The 15817-nt window shown below is 35.6% G+C and overlaps 1 protein-coding gene across 5 annotated transcripts in view; it reads right to left on the bottom strand.

The window, feature by feature from the left end:
* Positions 1–15817, bottom strand: part of CEP350 (centrosomal protein 350) — a 100975-nt gene that overhangs the window by 23863 nt on the left and 61295 nt on the right. For 3 of the 5 annotated variants that reach the window (XM_084866121.1, XM_084866123.1, XM_084866122.1), the window contains exons 27-30: positions 14308–14465; positions 7696–7818; positions 6429–6628; positions 1126–1337 (exon numbers count right to left, since the gene is read on the bottom strand). In XM_084866121.1, the coding sequence (XP_084722247.1) occupies positions 1126–1337; positions 6429–6628; positions 7696–7818; positions 14308–14465 (693 nt within the window). The remainder of the gene's footprint in view (positions 1–1125; positions 1338–6428; positions 6629–7695; positions 7819–14307; positions 14466–15817) is intronic. The other 2 variants (XM_084866124.1, XM_084866125.1) reach the window with 1 other exon arrangement.

Genomic DNA, 15817 nt, shown 5'->3' with positions numbered 1-15817 from the left:
GCTATTCTTTCTTCACATCCACAATAAACATACACTTTAACAAAGGATATTTCATTCTGAATTTAGGTGAATTACTTTTTAAAACACAGACAGGCTTTCACAATGTTTGTGTCCATTTAATATTTGACATTTTAGGTTAATTCCTTAATATACTTTATAAAATCAAGTTAAAAAGAAAAAAAGTTAAGTCTGGAGCTTAAATTTTTACCAGCTAAATTTTATTTATGAAGTATAGAATTAAGAACAATGTGGAAAATATTTCTTATTCTAAAAGTGACCATTATTCTAATTTGGAATCAATAACCATTTCAGATCCTACCTTAAAACAATGAAAACTTACTTTTATTCTGACTATGAGTTATAGAACAATTATAAACATTATAGAGCAGTTATAAGCTACATTACAGAAAAGACACACTGTTTAAGTTCTTATTGTTTCTATTATTATGACAAAGCAGACTTTAATAACAACTTGTGATATTCCCAATATTATCTTTTCTATACCTTCAATATTAACAGACTTAATAGCATATAATTTTATATCTGTCACTAAAGCAAAAGGTCAGATATTTATAAATCTTTAGGAGTCAACGAGAAGCTTTATTTTTGCTCTAATGTCATATACAATATGTTACAGGTATAAATGATAGATGACACTGCCATTAGCAACAAGACTATAACTATTAATAATATACATTTTAGACAGTTTTTTCCTAAAGCTTTAAGATATCCTATATAATAAGAGGCTAATATACAAATCAACTAAATGGTGGAATGACCGGTCACTAGGATGCGCACTGACCACCAGGGGGCAGACGCTCAATGTAGGAGCTGCCCCCTTGAGGTCAGTGCACTCCCACAAGGGGAGTGCCCCTCAGCCAGAAGCCAGACTCACGGCTGATGAGTGCAGTGGCAGTGGCGGGAGCCTCTCCTACCTCAAGGCAGAGCTAAGGATGTCTGACTGAAGGCTTATGCCTGCTCCCCGCAGTGGGAAGCGGGCATAAGCCGTCAGTCGAACAGCCCCCAAGGGCTCCCAGACTGCGAGAGGGTGCAGGTCAGGGACCCCCATCCCGCGAGTGCAGGAATTTTGTACACTGGGCCTCTAGTAAATATATATTAACTTACATGTTTGCTAGGAGAAGTAGAAGATTCCAGTTCTTGTGAAAAAACCATGTCTTCAGTAAGTATACTGTGATCTGGACTACCAGGCTGCTCCTGAACTATGGACTCCGAATGTCTATATTCAACAGCAGGGCTGCCTAGTTCTTCTGGAATAGAGCTTTCACTGTGCAGATGAGAGTAGGAAAGTACTGGTGATTCCGTCTCACTTGCTAGTTCTAGAAATAGAGGGTGAAAACAAGAAAAGGTACACAATCTTGGTGAATGGAAATATTCCACTGTTATACTTTATATTTATTTTTAGCATAATTTCACTAGTTGTATTTAAATATAAGTTTTTAGTCCTATCATTTAATGAACTGCATTTATTTACTATAAAGTCTATTAGTCTAATTAAGAATTTTGGCCCACACAAACTGAGAGATTATATATAACATGTAATCAGCAATGACAGTTACTGACACCCTCAGTGTTTGTGAAGATGAAGAGCAATTACAACTCTTATATTCAGTGGTTCAATAACTTTGGAAGACAATTTGGTAGAATTTGGAAAAGATGAAAACTCTGATCTAGCAAATCTACTCCTCAGTATACATCCTAGAGAAATCTTGCATATAAACAGCAGGAGATATATACATGGTCAGTAGCAGGATTGTTATAATGGTGAAAAACTGGAAGAAATGCAAATGTCTATTGACAGTAAAAATAATAAATTATGGTATATTTATACAATGAAATGCTACATAGCAATAAAAATTAGTAAAATATGGCTTATGCACCAATGGAGATACACTCTAAACTTAAATTAGCACTTTCAGAATTTGTAGCACTGTCTTGCCTCTGGAATTTCCTGTCCATTGTGGCCTGTGCTCTTTCTAAGAAAATAGAAATATGTTTGACACTAGATAAGAAATTCCTTTTATTTTTGACTTTTACCCAAGGATATGCTCTTTGAAAATTGATTTTTAGAGAGAAAGAAAGAGAGAGATATAGATAGATAGAGACAGACAGACAGACAGACATGGACTGACTGCCCCATGTACACACCCAGACTAGGGATAGAACCAACCCACAACCTAAGTATGTGCCCTGACTGGGAATCAAATCACAATCTTTTGGTACATGGGACAATGCTCCAATCAACTGAGCCACTCAGTCAGGGCTAAGCAGAAAATTCTTGACATTATCTATATATATACATATATAAAAGCCTAAGCGACTATTATTACTGGTCAACCTAATGACCAGTGAACATGATGCACACTGATCACTAGGGGGCAGATGCTCAACGCAGAAGCTGCTCCTGGTGGTCAGTGCACTCCCACAGCCAACTTTTTCTTTCTTTCTTTCTTTTTTTTTTTTTAAATATATTTTATTGATTTTTGTACAGAGAGGAAGAGAGAGGGATAGAGAGTTAGAAACATTGATGACAGAGAATCATCAATCAGCTGCCTCTTGCATGCCCCCTACTGGGGATGTGCCAGCAACCAAGGTACATGACTTTGACCGGAATTGAACCTGGGACCTTTCAGTCCACAGGCTGACACTCTATCCACTGAGCCAAACCGGTTTCGGCATCATTTTGAAATTCTTCTCCCCCCAACCCCCCTCTTTTTTGCCTTTCTCTTATTTTTTAAGTCGTAAAAATAATACAAGAACATAGTAGAAAACAAACAATCTTGAAACTGTGCAGATGTATGTAAAGTGATTAGTTTATACAATTATCCCCAAGCACTTTCATTGGCCCAATTTCTAATTTCCAGTCCAGTAGGTTGCTTTGTGTGTCTTTCTAGACCTTTTACTATATAACCCGAGTTTTAAAAAATTAATTTTTTTAAGTTGTGGTAATACACCTAACAAAATTTACAATCTTAACCACTTTTAAGCATACAGTTCAGTGAAATTAAGTACATTCCCATTGTTGTACAACCATCAGCACAAGAACTTTTTCATCATCTCAAACTGAAATGTACTTTTCACTCTCCATCCTCTACTCTTCTCCCCAAAGGCCCTAGCAACAATTTTACTTTCTATCTCTATGAATTTGACTATTCAAGGGTACCTCATATAAGTGGAATCTATATATATATATAAAAGCCTAAGCGATCAGTTGACTAAACAACTAAATGGTTGACTGGTCGCTATGACACTCATTGACCACTAGGAGGCAGACGCTCAACAGAGGAGCTTCCCCTGGCCGTTAGTGCACTCCTGCTGTGGGATGTTGACCACCCAGTTGACCATCAGGTGCAAGATGCAGGGCTCACAGCTGGCAACTGCACCCCAGAGACGACTGTGGAGCAGCAGCAAGCCTATGGAGCAGAAGAGGCAGGCAGGAGCAACAGGCAGCACTGGACTGCTGGTTTCAGCCTGATCCCTGCAGGCTACAATGAGATACCCCACCAGTGCATAAATGTATGCACCAGGCCTCTAGTAATAAAATGTCTTTTTAAGACTGGCTTAACTCACTTAGTATAATGTCTTCAAGATTCATCAATGTTATAACGTGTCAGAATTTCCTTCCTTCTTAAGGCTGAATATTCCATTGCATATAGGTACTACATTTTATATATCTATTCATCTATTGATAGACACCAGATTGCTTTTATCTTTTGGCTATTGTGAATAATGTTGCTATAAACATGAGTGTGCAAATCTCTTAGAAAATTTATTTTCAGTTCTTCTCAGTATATACCCAGAAGTGGAATGGCGCTCTTTGTTTCACCTACATGAGGTTTAATTAATATTGTAAATGGCTTGAATGATGACACCCCCCTTCCCCCACTCCCAAGACATCTAATCTTATTTGGAAAAAAGGTCTTTTCAGATGTAATTAAGGATCTCGGGATGAAATCATCCTAGATTATGTGGGTTTATCCTAAATCTAACGACAAGTTTCTTTATGAGACAAGAGAAGACAGACACAAAGATGATTACGCGAGACTGGAATTATGTAGATACAAGGAATGTCTATAGCTTAGCCACCAGAAGCTAGGAGAAGGAATAAAAGAATTGTCTCCTGGAATCAAGAGTCCCTCCAACCCCTTGAGTTTGTACTTCTGGCATCAAGTGAGAAAATAAAAAACTTTTTAAGCTACCAAATTTGGGAAATGTATTCAGGTATGCAATGGCATTTCTTTATGGTTTTTATGCCCTGATACTAATGAAGTTAAACATCTTTTCATATGTTTATTAACTATTTGGAGTTCTTCATTTGTGAAGTATCTGCTCTTTTGTCTACTTAAAAAAAAAATTTCTTTATTTTTTAACCCTCACCAGAGGACATGCCTAGAGAGAGAGAGAAACAGTGATATGAGAAACATCCATCGGCTGCCTTCTGTACATGCCTTGACTGGGGACTGAACCTGCAACCCAGGTATGTGTCATGACCAGGAATCGAACCAGCCACCTTTCAGGGTACAGGCTGACAATCAACCAACGGAGCCACTCCGGCCAGGCTGCCTATTCTTTTTTTTTTTAAACATAGTTGGCATTTTCTCTTTCACTCACAGGAGTTGCTTATATATGCTTGATACTATCCCTTTGTCAGTCAGATGTGTTGCAATCTCTTACCTTGTTTTACTTTATGGCGAATTAATGAATTTATTGAAGTTGAATTTACCATTTTTTCCCTTTATGCTTTTTGTTTTGCATAGCATGTTAAATCTTGCCCTCCCCTGGGTGTCACAAAAATACCTCTCCAATACTGTCTTCTAAAAGTTCTATAGTTTTGTCACATAAAAGCTTCTTTAACCCTTGAGATGGATCTTTTTATATTGTCATGTAGGGATCCAACTTCATTTCTTTTCTCCCACAAAAAATTATTGGAGAGTCCCTTCTTTTTTCACTAGTCTGTCAAGTTACCTGCCAAAAGTAAAATTTTCTTTTCTTTTTTTTTTCAGGGCTGTTTAATAGTCCATTTGTCCTCTGTACAAATGTCATATTGTTTAAATTATTATACTTTTAAAAGTCTGCTATCTGGTTAAATAAGTTCTTGCATTTTGTGGTTCTTTTTTAGGAGTGTCTTTGCTTTTTGGTCCTATGCTCTTTCATATAAATTTTAAAATGGGCTTATTAAACTTTATGATGAGATCTTGCTGGGTTTCTGATTTTAATTGTCTTTAATCTATATATTCAGGGAGACTTAACAAGTTTATGATACTGAATCTGTGAATATGGAAAGCTTTCCATTTATTTTGGTCTTTTCTAATGTCTCAATAAAATTTTTAATTATATAAACGATCATGTATACTTTTTGTAATATTTATTCTTTAGTACTTCATACTTTTTATTTCTATTATAAATGGTATTTCTTTTAAAAATTAGATTTTTCTAACCAATTTCAGCTAGTCTATATACATGTAATTGAGTTTTATTTGTGAATTTTATATCCAGTAACCTTGCTAAACTCACTTATTAATTCTAATAACTGTCATGTGAGTGCTAGATTTTCTATGTGCATAGTTCTATCTGTAATAATGGAGAGTTTTGCTTTTTCCTTTTACTCCTTAGTTCAGCGGTCACCAACCGGTGGTTCATGGACCACTGGTGTCTGGGAGGTCCAAAAGGTTGGCGACCACTGCCTTGGGTGAAAACAAACATCTTTGGCCCTAGCCAGTTTGGCTCAGTGGATACAGCATCAGCCTGTGGAACAAAAGGTCCAGGGTTCGATTCTGGTCAAAGGCACATACCTTGGTTGCAGGCTCCTCCCAGCCCAGGCCCTGGTTGAGGCTCCTGCAGAAGGCAACCAATCTATGTGTTTCTCTCGATGTTTCTCTCTGTCGTTCCCTCTCTCTTTCACTCTCCCTAAAAAAAGAAGAAAAAAAAATCAATACTATAAAAAATAAAAATAAAAAAGGCATTTTAGTCTTATTTCCAAATCCAGTGGGAAAGCCTTCTATGTTTTATCATTAAGTATGATGTCTGTTTTAGGACTGGCTTGTGCTTTATTACAAATGCTTTTTGGATTTTAGATTAAGTGCCTTTTTTGAATCCACTAAGATATCATGGATTTTTTTCTCTTTAATTTGTCTAAGTCATTCACCACATTATCAATTTTTTAATGTGTTAAACTCCACTTGGTCATAAAATACCCTATTTCCATTTCATGGAATTTACTCATTTCTTCTAATTTTTCAAGTATATTAGCATAAAGCTATTCACAATATTCTCCCAACTTTCCAATCTCTGTAGCAAATGTAGATATATGGCCTTCATCACCCTTAATCATTCACATTTTTAAACAATAATGAAGTAACTTGTTATATTAGGTTTGAGTTTGTAGTCTGAATACAGTCAGTATTTATTACCTTTCTGTTCTGTTCTCTGGTCCTCCAATTCTTTCTTAGGAGTTTTAGGTTTTATTAATTCTTTGTCCCAGGCAGCCAAAGCTTGTTTTTCCATCTGACGAATTTCTGCTTCCTCTGCATCTAAACGTCGCTTCCATTCTAGCAGTTCTTCTGCGTGTTGTCGCCGTTGCATTAGCTTTTGCTCCCGCTTTGTCAGAAACCTATGGTCACACCATGAAGAACAGTGAGAGAACAAGTGTACAGGCAGAGATCACTTTGAGGGTGCTATCACTCAGCACCTTATCAACAAGCTGTGTAAGAAAGAGCATTCACACTACTTCTCTAAAAAAAGTTTGCGATAACAGAGGCTTTGATAAGTAAACTTAGAAAATGAGAGAATTATGTTTTACTTGTAATTTTAAGAGTAGCAAAGGAGAAAAGGATGATAATTCAGGGGAAAAATCTTGAGAACATCTGCACAACCATGACTGATAATATATATTCATTTTTCATAGGCGATTATTTTTCATAAGGAATTTTTTCCAAAGGCTCAGGCCAGAAAACACAAATGCAAAACAACAAAGACCAAAACAACAACAAAAGAAATCCCAAAGCCCCCAAACAAGCAAACAAACAAAAACATGTTTATGTCCCTTTTTCAAATGCAGCCTGGTTTTGCCTCAGGTATAGTGAGTTGGTCCCCATTACCTAAGAGATACAATGTCAAGTGTCACTCTGTTTTTCACGGAGAAAACACTGAGCACCACAGTCAGGTGTGTAATGTATATAAACATAACTGCTTATTTTCTAGAGTAAAGGATATACCAAATGCCTGAAATTTCTCAATTTAGCCTGATCTTTGAAATTAAATAGCCCAGTATATCTTAGCTCCAAAATATTAGGAGAAATTACCAATTTAGGAAAAGTTTTTTGTACTGTCCTCAAATGTAGATGCCACAGCTAAATAAAAGGTGGGCTGCTTATATTAGTGGAATTAGATCTGCAATGGTAGCTAATTAACAAAAATGCACCCACGCATCCAAGAAACACTTAATAAAAAGCACAGGAACTGTCACTCCACTCCTTGAAAAGCCAGCATGTTAAATTAATGTAGAAACAAAAAGCTGAAATCTATGGGACATTTGACAAGAGGCCTCTATGCTGTTATGACAAACAAAACAAACAAACAAACAAAAAACAAAAAAAAGAGAGAGAGAAAAGCAAATAAAACAAACAGAAAGAACAGAGCATGCTCTATCAAAGAGTGCACTGAAAAAGGTGCAGTTACCTGACCAACTGGTTGTAGATATACAGCTGGAATTTGGGATGAAGGTTGGGAAAACAGACACTGAGAGAGGCCCAGTGATGAGACGTAAAGACAGAGAAGAAGTAGTGAACAGGAGAGCAGTGTCTACAAAATAAGGAGGAAGATTTTAAAACCAAGAGATCAAGAGGCAGAAAGAATGAGAAAGGGAAAGCATAAGACTGAGTGAGGAACTTTTCATATGTTTCCAGGAGAACATTATAAGCTACTCAGTTAAAGCAAGTGTTATACTCTGTGTGAAACATAAAACATGTACTTTTTATAGACCTTACCAATGATTTCTGAATAAACGTCTCTTTCTTCTCACATGCTGCTTAACCATTATCTACACTTTTAAATAATTTACTTGTTTGTAGTAATGAGAAGTACATTCTGCAGCTAAATAAATGTTCCCATAAGCTTTAGCATAAAGTACAATTATGGCTGTGAACCTATGTATCAGCAATTCTACATACATATGTAATCCTGAGCAAGTGATTTTTATATCTGTGCTTTGTCATTTTTTATAAATATACCTTATATTTGTACTTTATATCTATACTTATATTTTAAGCTTGAAATTAAACAAAAAAGCACTACATTTGCCTTACTTAATCTTATCATGATCAACTTGAAAATAATAATTTAGAAAATCAGCTTATAGTAAAAAATACGCTATTTAACTCTACCACAAAAAAACTTACTGCTACTAACAAGACTAGGTAGAGGTTTCTTACTTTATTTTTAACAAAGGCCCACTTGAATAATGATATTGAAAATACAATATCCATCCTATAAAATATCAGGACACATAATTAAGAATAAACTAAGCTAATTCCAGTTTTAAAAATCATGCTGTGGACAGCTCAATCACAAGGTTAAAGGTAAGAAAATTATATGTTAAAGTTATAAAAATAGCAAAAATCCACTAGTTTCCCTTCTTTTTAAATAACAAACAGATCACTAGATACATGAAAGAATAAATAAGTCAAGTAAGTTTGGAAAGGCTAATTCTCTTTGACAGAGCATGCTCCTGTTCACATGCACACAACAATAACTTGTGGATCAAGGCAACATTAATTGCCTTGGAAGGGCAAGGAATAAGATCAGCACGTCACAGAAGTGAGAAAATCTAGGTATAAATCCAGCCAGTCATTTGGATTTTTAAAAGTATGCACAGTCTTTCCCATGTATATATTTTTAGAAAACAGACTACCTCAAGTCTGTTTTCTCTATACAACTTAGTATTTAACCTCTCTTTCATTTACACACACACACATCTGGATTGCCTTGATTTTCTGCACCAAAGTTTGAGGAAAATAATTTTTCCAAATTTCAGTAAGGCACTGCAATCTTCCTTGCCATTCTTTAATGCAAGAACATATAATAAACTTATTTTGATGCCAATTATCAAAATACTATGCAAAAACACATTTACTTGGCAAAAGGTCAAAAAAAAAAATCTATTCATAACACTCAAATTTCACCCACCCTCTTATTAAGTGTATAACCGCTAAATGCATGCATGACCTAGTACAAAAAGTAGAATATTGAAACATGTGAAATAAACTGTAAAAAGATACAATTTAATTTTTTTGTCCAGCCAATAAAGGATAATTTTCTCTATTAAAACAAATAGTAATCTTTTTCTTCATTTGTAAAGATTAAGCATATTCAAAAGCTCTAGGTTAGAAATGAACAAAAGAAGAAAGGGTTAACAGAAAAATAAAATAAAATAAAGAAATAGTATAAGAAAAGTTTAACTTAAATTTAGAACTTCTTCCTAGAACATATATTTCCTTATTTGATATATGTACATTTTAGAAATAAAGAGTATCTTTTATTTTATTTTTTAAAATATATTTTATTGATTTTTTATAAAGAAAGGAGAGGGATAGAGAGTTAGAAACATCGATGAGAGAGAGACATCGATCAGCTGCCTCCTGCACATCTCCCACTGGGGATGTGCCCGCAACTACGGTACATGCCCTTGACTGGAATCGAACCTGGGACCTTTAAGTCCACAGGCCAACGCTCTATCCACTGAGCCAAACCAGTCTCGGCAAAGAGTATCTTTTAAAAGCTAAACTAAAGTTGAGAGAAAAGCACAGTATTTCACACTAGATTTAACAATCCTTCAAGATGCTGCACTAGTAAGAAATAAACTTTGTGACTTATAGAGACATAAATGCCCACTAATAGAAAATGCTGCTAATACACTTTATAGTTGTAAAGGCATCACCCCAACAAGGCCTCTGACAGTAAGAGAAGTGTACTAGGATTAGATGTATGATAGATTTAATGGAGTATGAAGATTATTATGTTCCTACTAGAGGTGGGTGGGTTCCCTCTGCGTGGCCTGTGAGGACTGGGCCGAAACTGGCAGTCCAAGGCTGCCTGCTGCTTCTGCTCATCCTGGCCCCAGTGTGCCTGCCTCTGCCGCTCAGTAGGCTTACTGCCGCTCCACTGTGGTCTCTGGGCTGCAGTGGCCAGCCCTGAGCCTTGCATCTGGCACCCGTTGGTCAGCAACATAGTGCTCCTGCTGTGGGAGTGCACTGACCACCAGGGAGCAGCTCCTGCATTAAGAGTCTTCCTCCTGGTGGCCAGTGCGCGTCATAGCAACTGGTTGACTGGTTGAACAATTGCTTAGGTTTTTATATATAGAGAATACAGAAGATAATATTTAATCTTAAGAAATTCAAGAGTCATTTTTAAAGTCACAATTTCACACTCTAAACTTGAGCGATGCAGCTATTCAGCTCCAGCAATCAACCAATGGGTTTTTTTCCAGTTTCAATAAATACTATTTAGAAGTCTCAGTTTCTACTTAGATAACTTTAAGTCATCAATGTAGTTTTTTAAAAATTCTGAGGTTAAAAGCAGATAGGCCAACTTAATTCAACTTTAACTTTAGTTGGCTAAAGTTCAGAGAGCAGGGTTCCAGTTCCAGCTCTGCTATTTGATGTGTGTGAGACCTGGGACCAATTACTTAATCTCTGTCGGCATCATTTCTTCCTGTAAAACTAAGGTACTATACTAGATGACTTCCCTAAAAACCCTTCTAGTAACAGCATTTTATGGTTCCTTCTTCCTCCATTTAAGTATCTCCTTACACTTTAAAAAAAATATATATTTTATTGATTTTTTACAGAGAGGAAGAGAGAGGGATAGAGAGTTAGAAACATCGATGAGAGAGAATCATCGATCAGCTGCCTCGTGCATACCCACTACTGGGGATGTGCCCGCAACCAAGGTACATGCCCTTGACCGGAATCAAACCCAGGACATTTCAGTCCGCAGGCCGACGCTCTATTCACTGAGCCAAACCGGTTTCGGCCTCACACTTTTTTAATACAACAAAACTGCTAGGCCATGTGACATAAATTAGAACCTCTCCCCCCACCTCCACTGAGCTTTTATAACTATAGGTTGTCCCAACATATTATAAAATCATATAATTTGAAAGAGCAAAATTAGAATCTAAATTTTTAAATGAAACAACTCGTTCTAAAATCATTTGGTTCTGAAAATATTAAATAAAAATCTAATATCCTAAATCATTTTAAAATTCTTTCTGCCTCTAGGATTCATTAATTTTATATTGTTATAAGTAAAAATAAAATTTATTTTAAGTTTAAAAATGGATTCTTTCAAGTCTCTAAGTATTTCCTCTCTTTTTTTCTTGAATTTATTGGGGTGACATTGGTTAATAAAATTATATAGGTTTCAGGAGTACAATTCTATAATATATCACCTATATACTGTATTGTGTGTTTACCACCCCAAGTCAAGTCTCCATCACCATTTATCCCCACAATATTATCTTCTACCTCCCCTAGTCCTTAAAACATCCTTAATGATATTCAAAAAGAAAGATAAATGAGGATAACTGACGTAAAAGAAAATGCAGTCTAGTAATTTTTTCCTATAGAAAATTCTATTCAATTACTTAACATTATCTAATAATTTGCATATACTATCCAATAAGGAGGGAATATGCTAATTGGCCCTCATGCCATTGCAAAGATGGTAGCGCCCACAGCCAATAAGGGAATATGCTGACTGCCCCGCCCTCAAAGATGGCGGTGCCCACAGCCACAATATGAAGGTGCCCAGTCCCCTCAGCACTGCCAGGGCAACAGACATGCAGCCACTCCATGCTCTTGCCTCCAGAATCCCCCAGCCCCCTCAGCCCCACAGCCGCCCAGGGTTGGCCCGAGGCGCAGGCAAGCCTCAGAAGATGGCAGCTGCCCAGAGCCTTCCGAGGCTCAGGTAACCAGGGCCAGCCGAGGCTTGCGCTGCCAGCAGTGGCAGCAACAGAGGTGTGATGGGTCGTTGCTTTCCCCTGATTGCCAGGTCACCTCCCGCCCTTGAGGGTTCCCAGACTAAGAGAGGGGATAGGCTGGGCTGAGGGTCCCCCTTCCAGTGCATGAATTTTCATGCACCAGGCCTCTAGTACTTCAATAAGTAAAATAAGATAGGTATATTATTCCTATCTAGAAAATAAATAAAATAAAAGTATATTAACAAATTATCAGGATTTACTCAGCTATTACACTCAGTCTAGAATCTTCTTTATAAAAATTATATTCCTAATTTAAGGCAATATGTGTTACATTCTTTTAAAATTCTAATTAAAATATCTTCTTTAATTAAATATCAAAAGCCTTCCCTTGCACGTTAAATCCTTAACTTTCTTAAACTCATCAGATATAGTGAAGATTTCAATATTAGTCAGGCAATACCATAAATAATTTTTGGTTTTGTTTTGCCTTCACTAAATAAATTTTATTTTTCAATTGCAGTTTAGATTTAATATTATTTTGTACTAGAGGCCCAGTGCATGAAATTTGTGCACTGGGGTGGGGAGAGGCCTCTCAGCGGGCCTGCACCCTCTCACAGTCCAGCAGCCCTCAGGGGATGTCTGACTGCTGAGGAGGCGGGAGAAGCTCCCACCACAGCCACTGTGCTCGCCAGCCATGAGTCCAGCTTCTGGCTGAGTGGCACTCCCCCTGTGGGAGAACACAGACAACCAGGGGGAAGCTCCTGCATTGAGCATCTGCCCCCTGGTGGTTAGTGCACATCATAGCAATAGTTCATTCCTCTGTTTGGTCAATTTGCATATTAGCCTTTTATGATATAGGATTTCAATAAATTTCTATTTGAAAAAGCCTTAATTAGTCTATTCCACGGAAATCATCCAAAAGGAATACTTAGACATTGATGAATATTTGGTTTTATCCCTTATATTTTTAAAATTTGTATTTATTTTTAAACTTATTTTTATAATCACCTCGGGTATTTTTAAGTTATGAAATGCCAATATTAAGTTTTAAAATGCAATTTCAGCCAGGCTGGTATGGGTCAGTGGTTAAGCATTGACCCAGGAGCCAAGAGGTTGCTGGTTTGATTATTCGTCAGGCACATGCCGGGTTTCACGCTTAATATCTAGTAGGGGGTGTAAATGAGGCAGCCAATTGATGATGTTTTTCTCTCATCAGTGTTTCTATCCCTCTCCCTTCCTCTCTAAAAAAAAAAAAACAAAACAAAACAATAAAAACATACTTTTTATAAAAAGAAATGCAATTTCAACTAAAGCAATGATGTGCCAATGTATAACACAGCGCCTATAGTTATTAAAATTTGACTTACAACACCTTAGTTGTTCAGAAACTAATTAAATCATAGGTTAATTTAATGAATGTAGAGCATTATTTTGAATATAGAGCATATTTATGAATACAGAGCATTATTACATTTAGTGATGTGTGGTACACTGCCAAAGGATATAAAGATACAACTTAAATTCAACCTGTGGTTCAAATTGCTAACTTAAAATAAAATGGCAATCAATAAAAATTTGTTATGTGTTTCCTTCCATATTTAAAGGAAGAGGTTCTTCTTTAATCAAAGATAGGGTCCACTAGCAGCTAATTTACATATTAATAAAATGTATACCAAAAAGAGTAAACTCTCACATAAATGTTATTTTACATGGTCAAAGGGGACATACAACTGAGCTACCTTTAAGTACCTTCTTTAAAAGAGCCTTTAGAAACTAATACTTAGAAATGTTTTAAAAGAATGACAGAGTAACAAATCACTCAACATCCCAAGAGAATTTTAGTCTTTGTAGTTTCAATTGAGTAATCCACACCTACTCACAAGGTTAAATTTCTCTCTTCTATTGGAATAAGCCTGAGAGTTGTCAGAAAGCCACAGGATAAGATCTCAGGACATATCATTAATTAATTGCTTCCCAAAGTCAGGAGACCTGTCCTCAGATTTCAAAGAAAGTACAAATTTCACACTTACTCATAACTTTTGGTAAAAGAAAGGAGAAAACATTGTCATATGTATATGTGCAATTACTACTTTTGATTTTAAAGATAAGAAACCTGGCTATATTAGAAATAAGAATATTTGCTTTATAAATCAGATCTATAGTTAACTAACTTGTAGACTGATAATCATTCTAAAATGCTACTGAATCCATAAAATACTGTGTTATATCAAACTAATCTAATGAAGTACATTAAAAATATTTTTTAATGCTACTTTTAATGAAAACAGGAACTATTTATGAAAATGAATTACTTTTCATCCATGTGGCTTCTCATTTTCTTCAGTTTCTGCATAATGCTGCTAGTTTCACTGCTGGAGATGGAAATGGGGGAAGGACTTCGGGTCTCCACATCAGTTGGACCAGGACTAATTGCCTTATTATTCTTTGTGTCATCATCACTATGAGAGTCCTACAAAGCAGGGGGATAAAGTATTACACTTTTACCGAAATTCAAGATCTTAAAGTGATCATAAATACTGTCGTCATAAACAAAAATTAAGTTTATATCCAAAACAGTATTTATAAAATAGCTGAAATTATGGTATTACTTGGAAGACAAAATTATATTACATATTTAAAACTGATTAAAATATAAATTTTATGTTATGTGTATTTTACATTTATTTATAACAAATAAATATTTTTTTAAGAAGTAAACATTTTTTTTAAAAACTTCCGCTTTTAGTAATCTGGTATCTAAATGTCCTCTCTAATTTATATATATATAAAAATTATATATATTCCTCAAAATGAATATAAAATTACAGACATTGTAACTATATAAAATATATGTATAGACACAAACAATGAATGGAACATATAATTATTTTAATCATACCGATGGATAGATCTTTTTCTTTAAATATTCCTTATAGAAAACAATGTTTTTACAAATTAAAAAGTTTATAATAGCCGAAACTGGTTTGGCTCAGTGGATAGAGCGTCAGTCTGTAGACTGAAAGGTCCCAGGTTCGATTCCGGTCAAGGGCATGTACCTTGGTTGTGGGCACATCCCCAGAAGGTGTGTAGGAGGCAGCTGATCAATGTTTCTCTCTCATCGATGTTTCTAACTTTTATCCCTCTCCCTTCCTCTCTGTAAAAAATCAAAAAAAAAAAAATAAAAAAAATAAAAAAAAAAAAAAAAAAAAAAATATATATATATATATATATATATATATATATATATATATATATATATATATATATATATATTAAAAGTTTATAGTAAAACATTTAGGAATCATTAGTTTAATAAATATAACTAATGAACAAAAATAAAACTTTAATTGCTTAGTAAGACCTTCCTACAAATAATCATTTATTCTCTACTTTTTTTTGGAAGCTGGGTAGGAACAATCATGACTTTTTATTTTATGAATAATACAAAGCAGAGGCCTTCTCCTTCCTCAATGATTCAGTCCTAAAATCATTAGGTGGAACAGAACAAGGTGGAGAAAAACAAAGGGGTTGAAAGTGAGGTGTTCCAACCTGAGTGGGATGAAGAGCATCTAATGCAGGAGAGTGGCCTAAGTGGAAAATAAGAGCCCAAGTCGGGCAATGGGGATGTCCAGTGAGACATGGCAAATCATGAGCCCAGAGCAAGGTGGGATTCCCAGAGAACACAGTCTGTGTCTTTACTGAATTATATATCATTACATTAACATTGAATAGCTGAAATAAGTTTCGTATAAATAGCAAAAACAGTCTCATTAATTCTAAGGAATGTATCTGGATTGATGAGAAATAACAAGGTTCTCTGTT

The sequence above is a fragment of the Pipistrellus hanaki genome, assembly GCF_964339955.1.
Source record: "Pipistrellus hanaki genome assembly, chromosome: 18".
Classification (NCBI taxonomy): Eukaryota; Metazoa; Chordata; class Mammalia; order Chiroptera; family Vespertilionidae; genus Pipistrellus; species Pipistrellus hanaki.
Note: the sequence above shows the minus strand (reverse complement) of the source record. Positions and strands in the feature narration are given on the sequence as shown.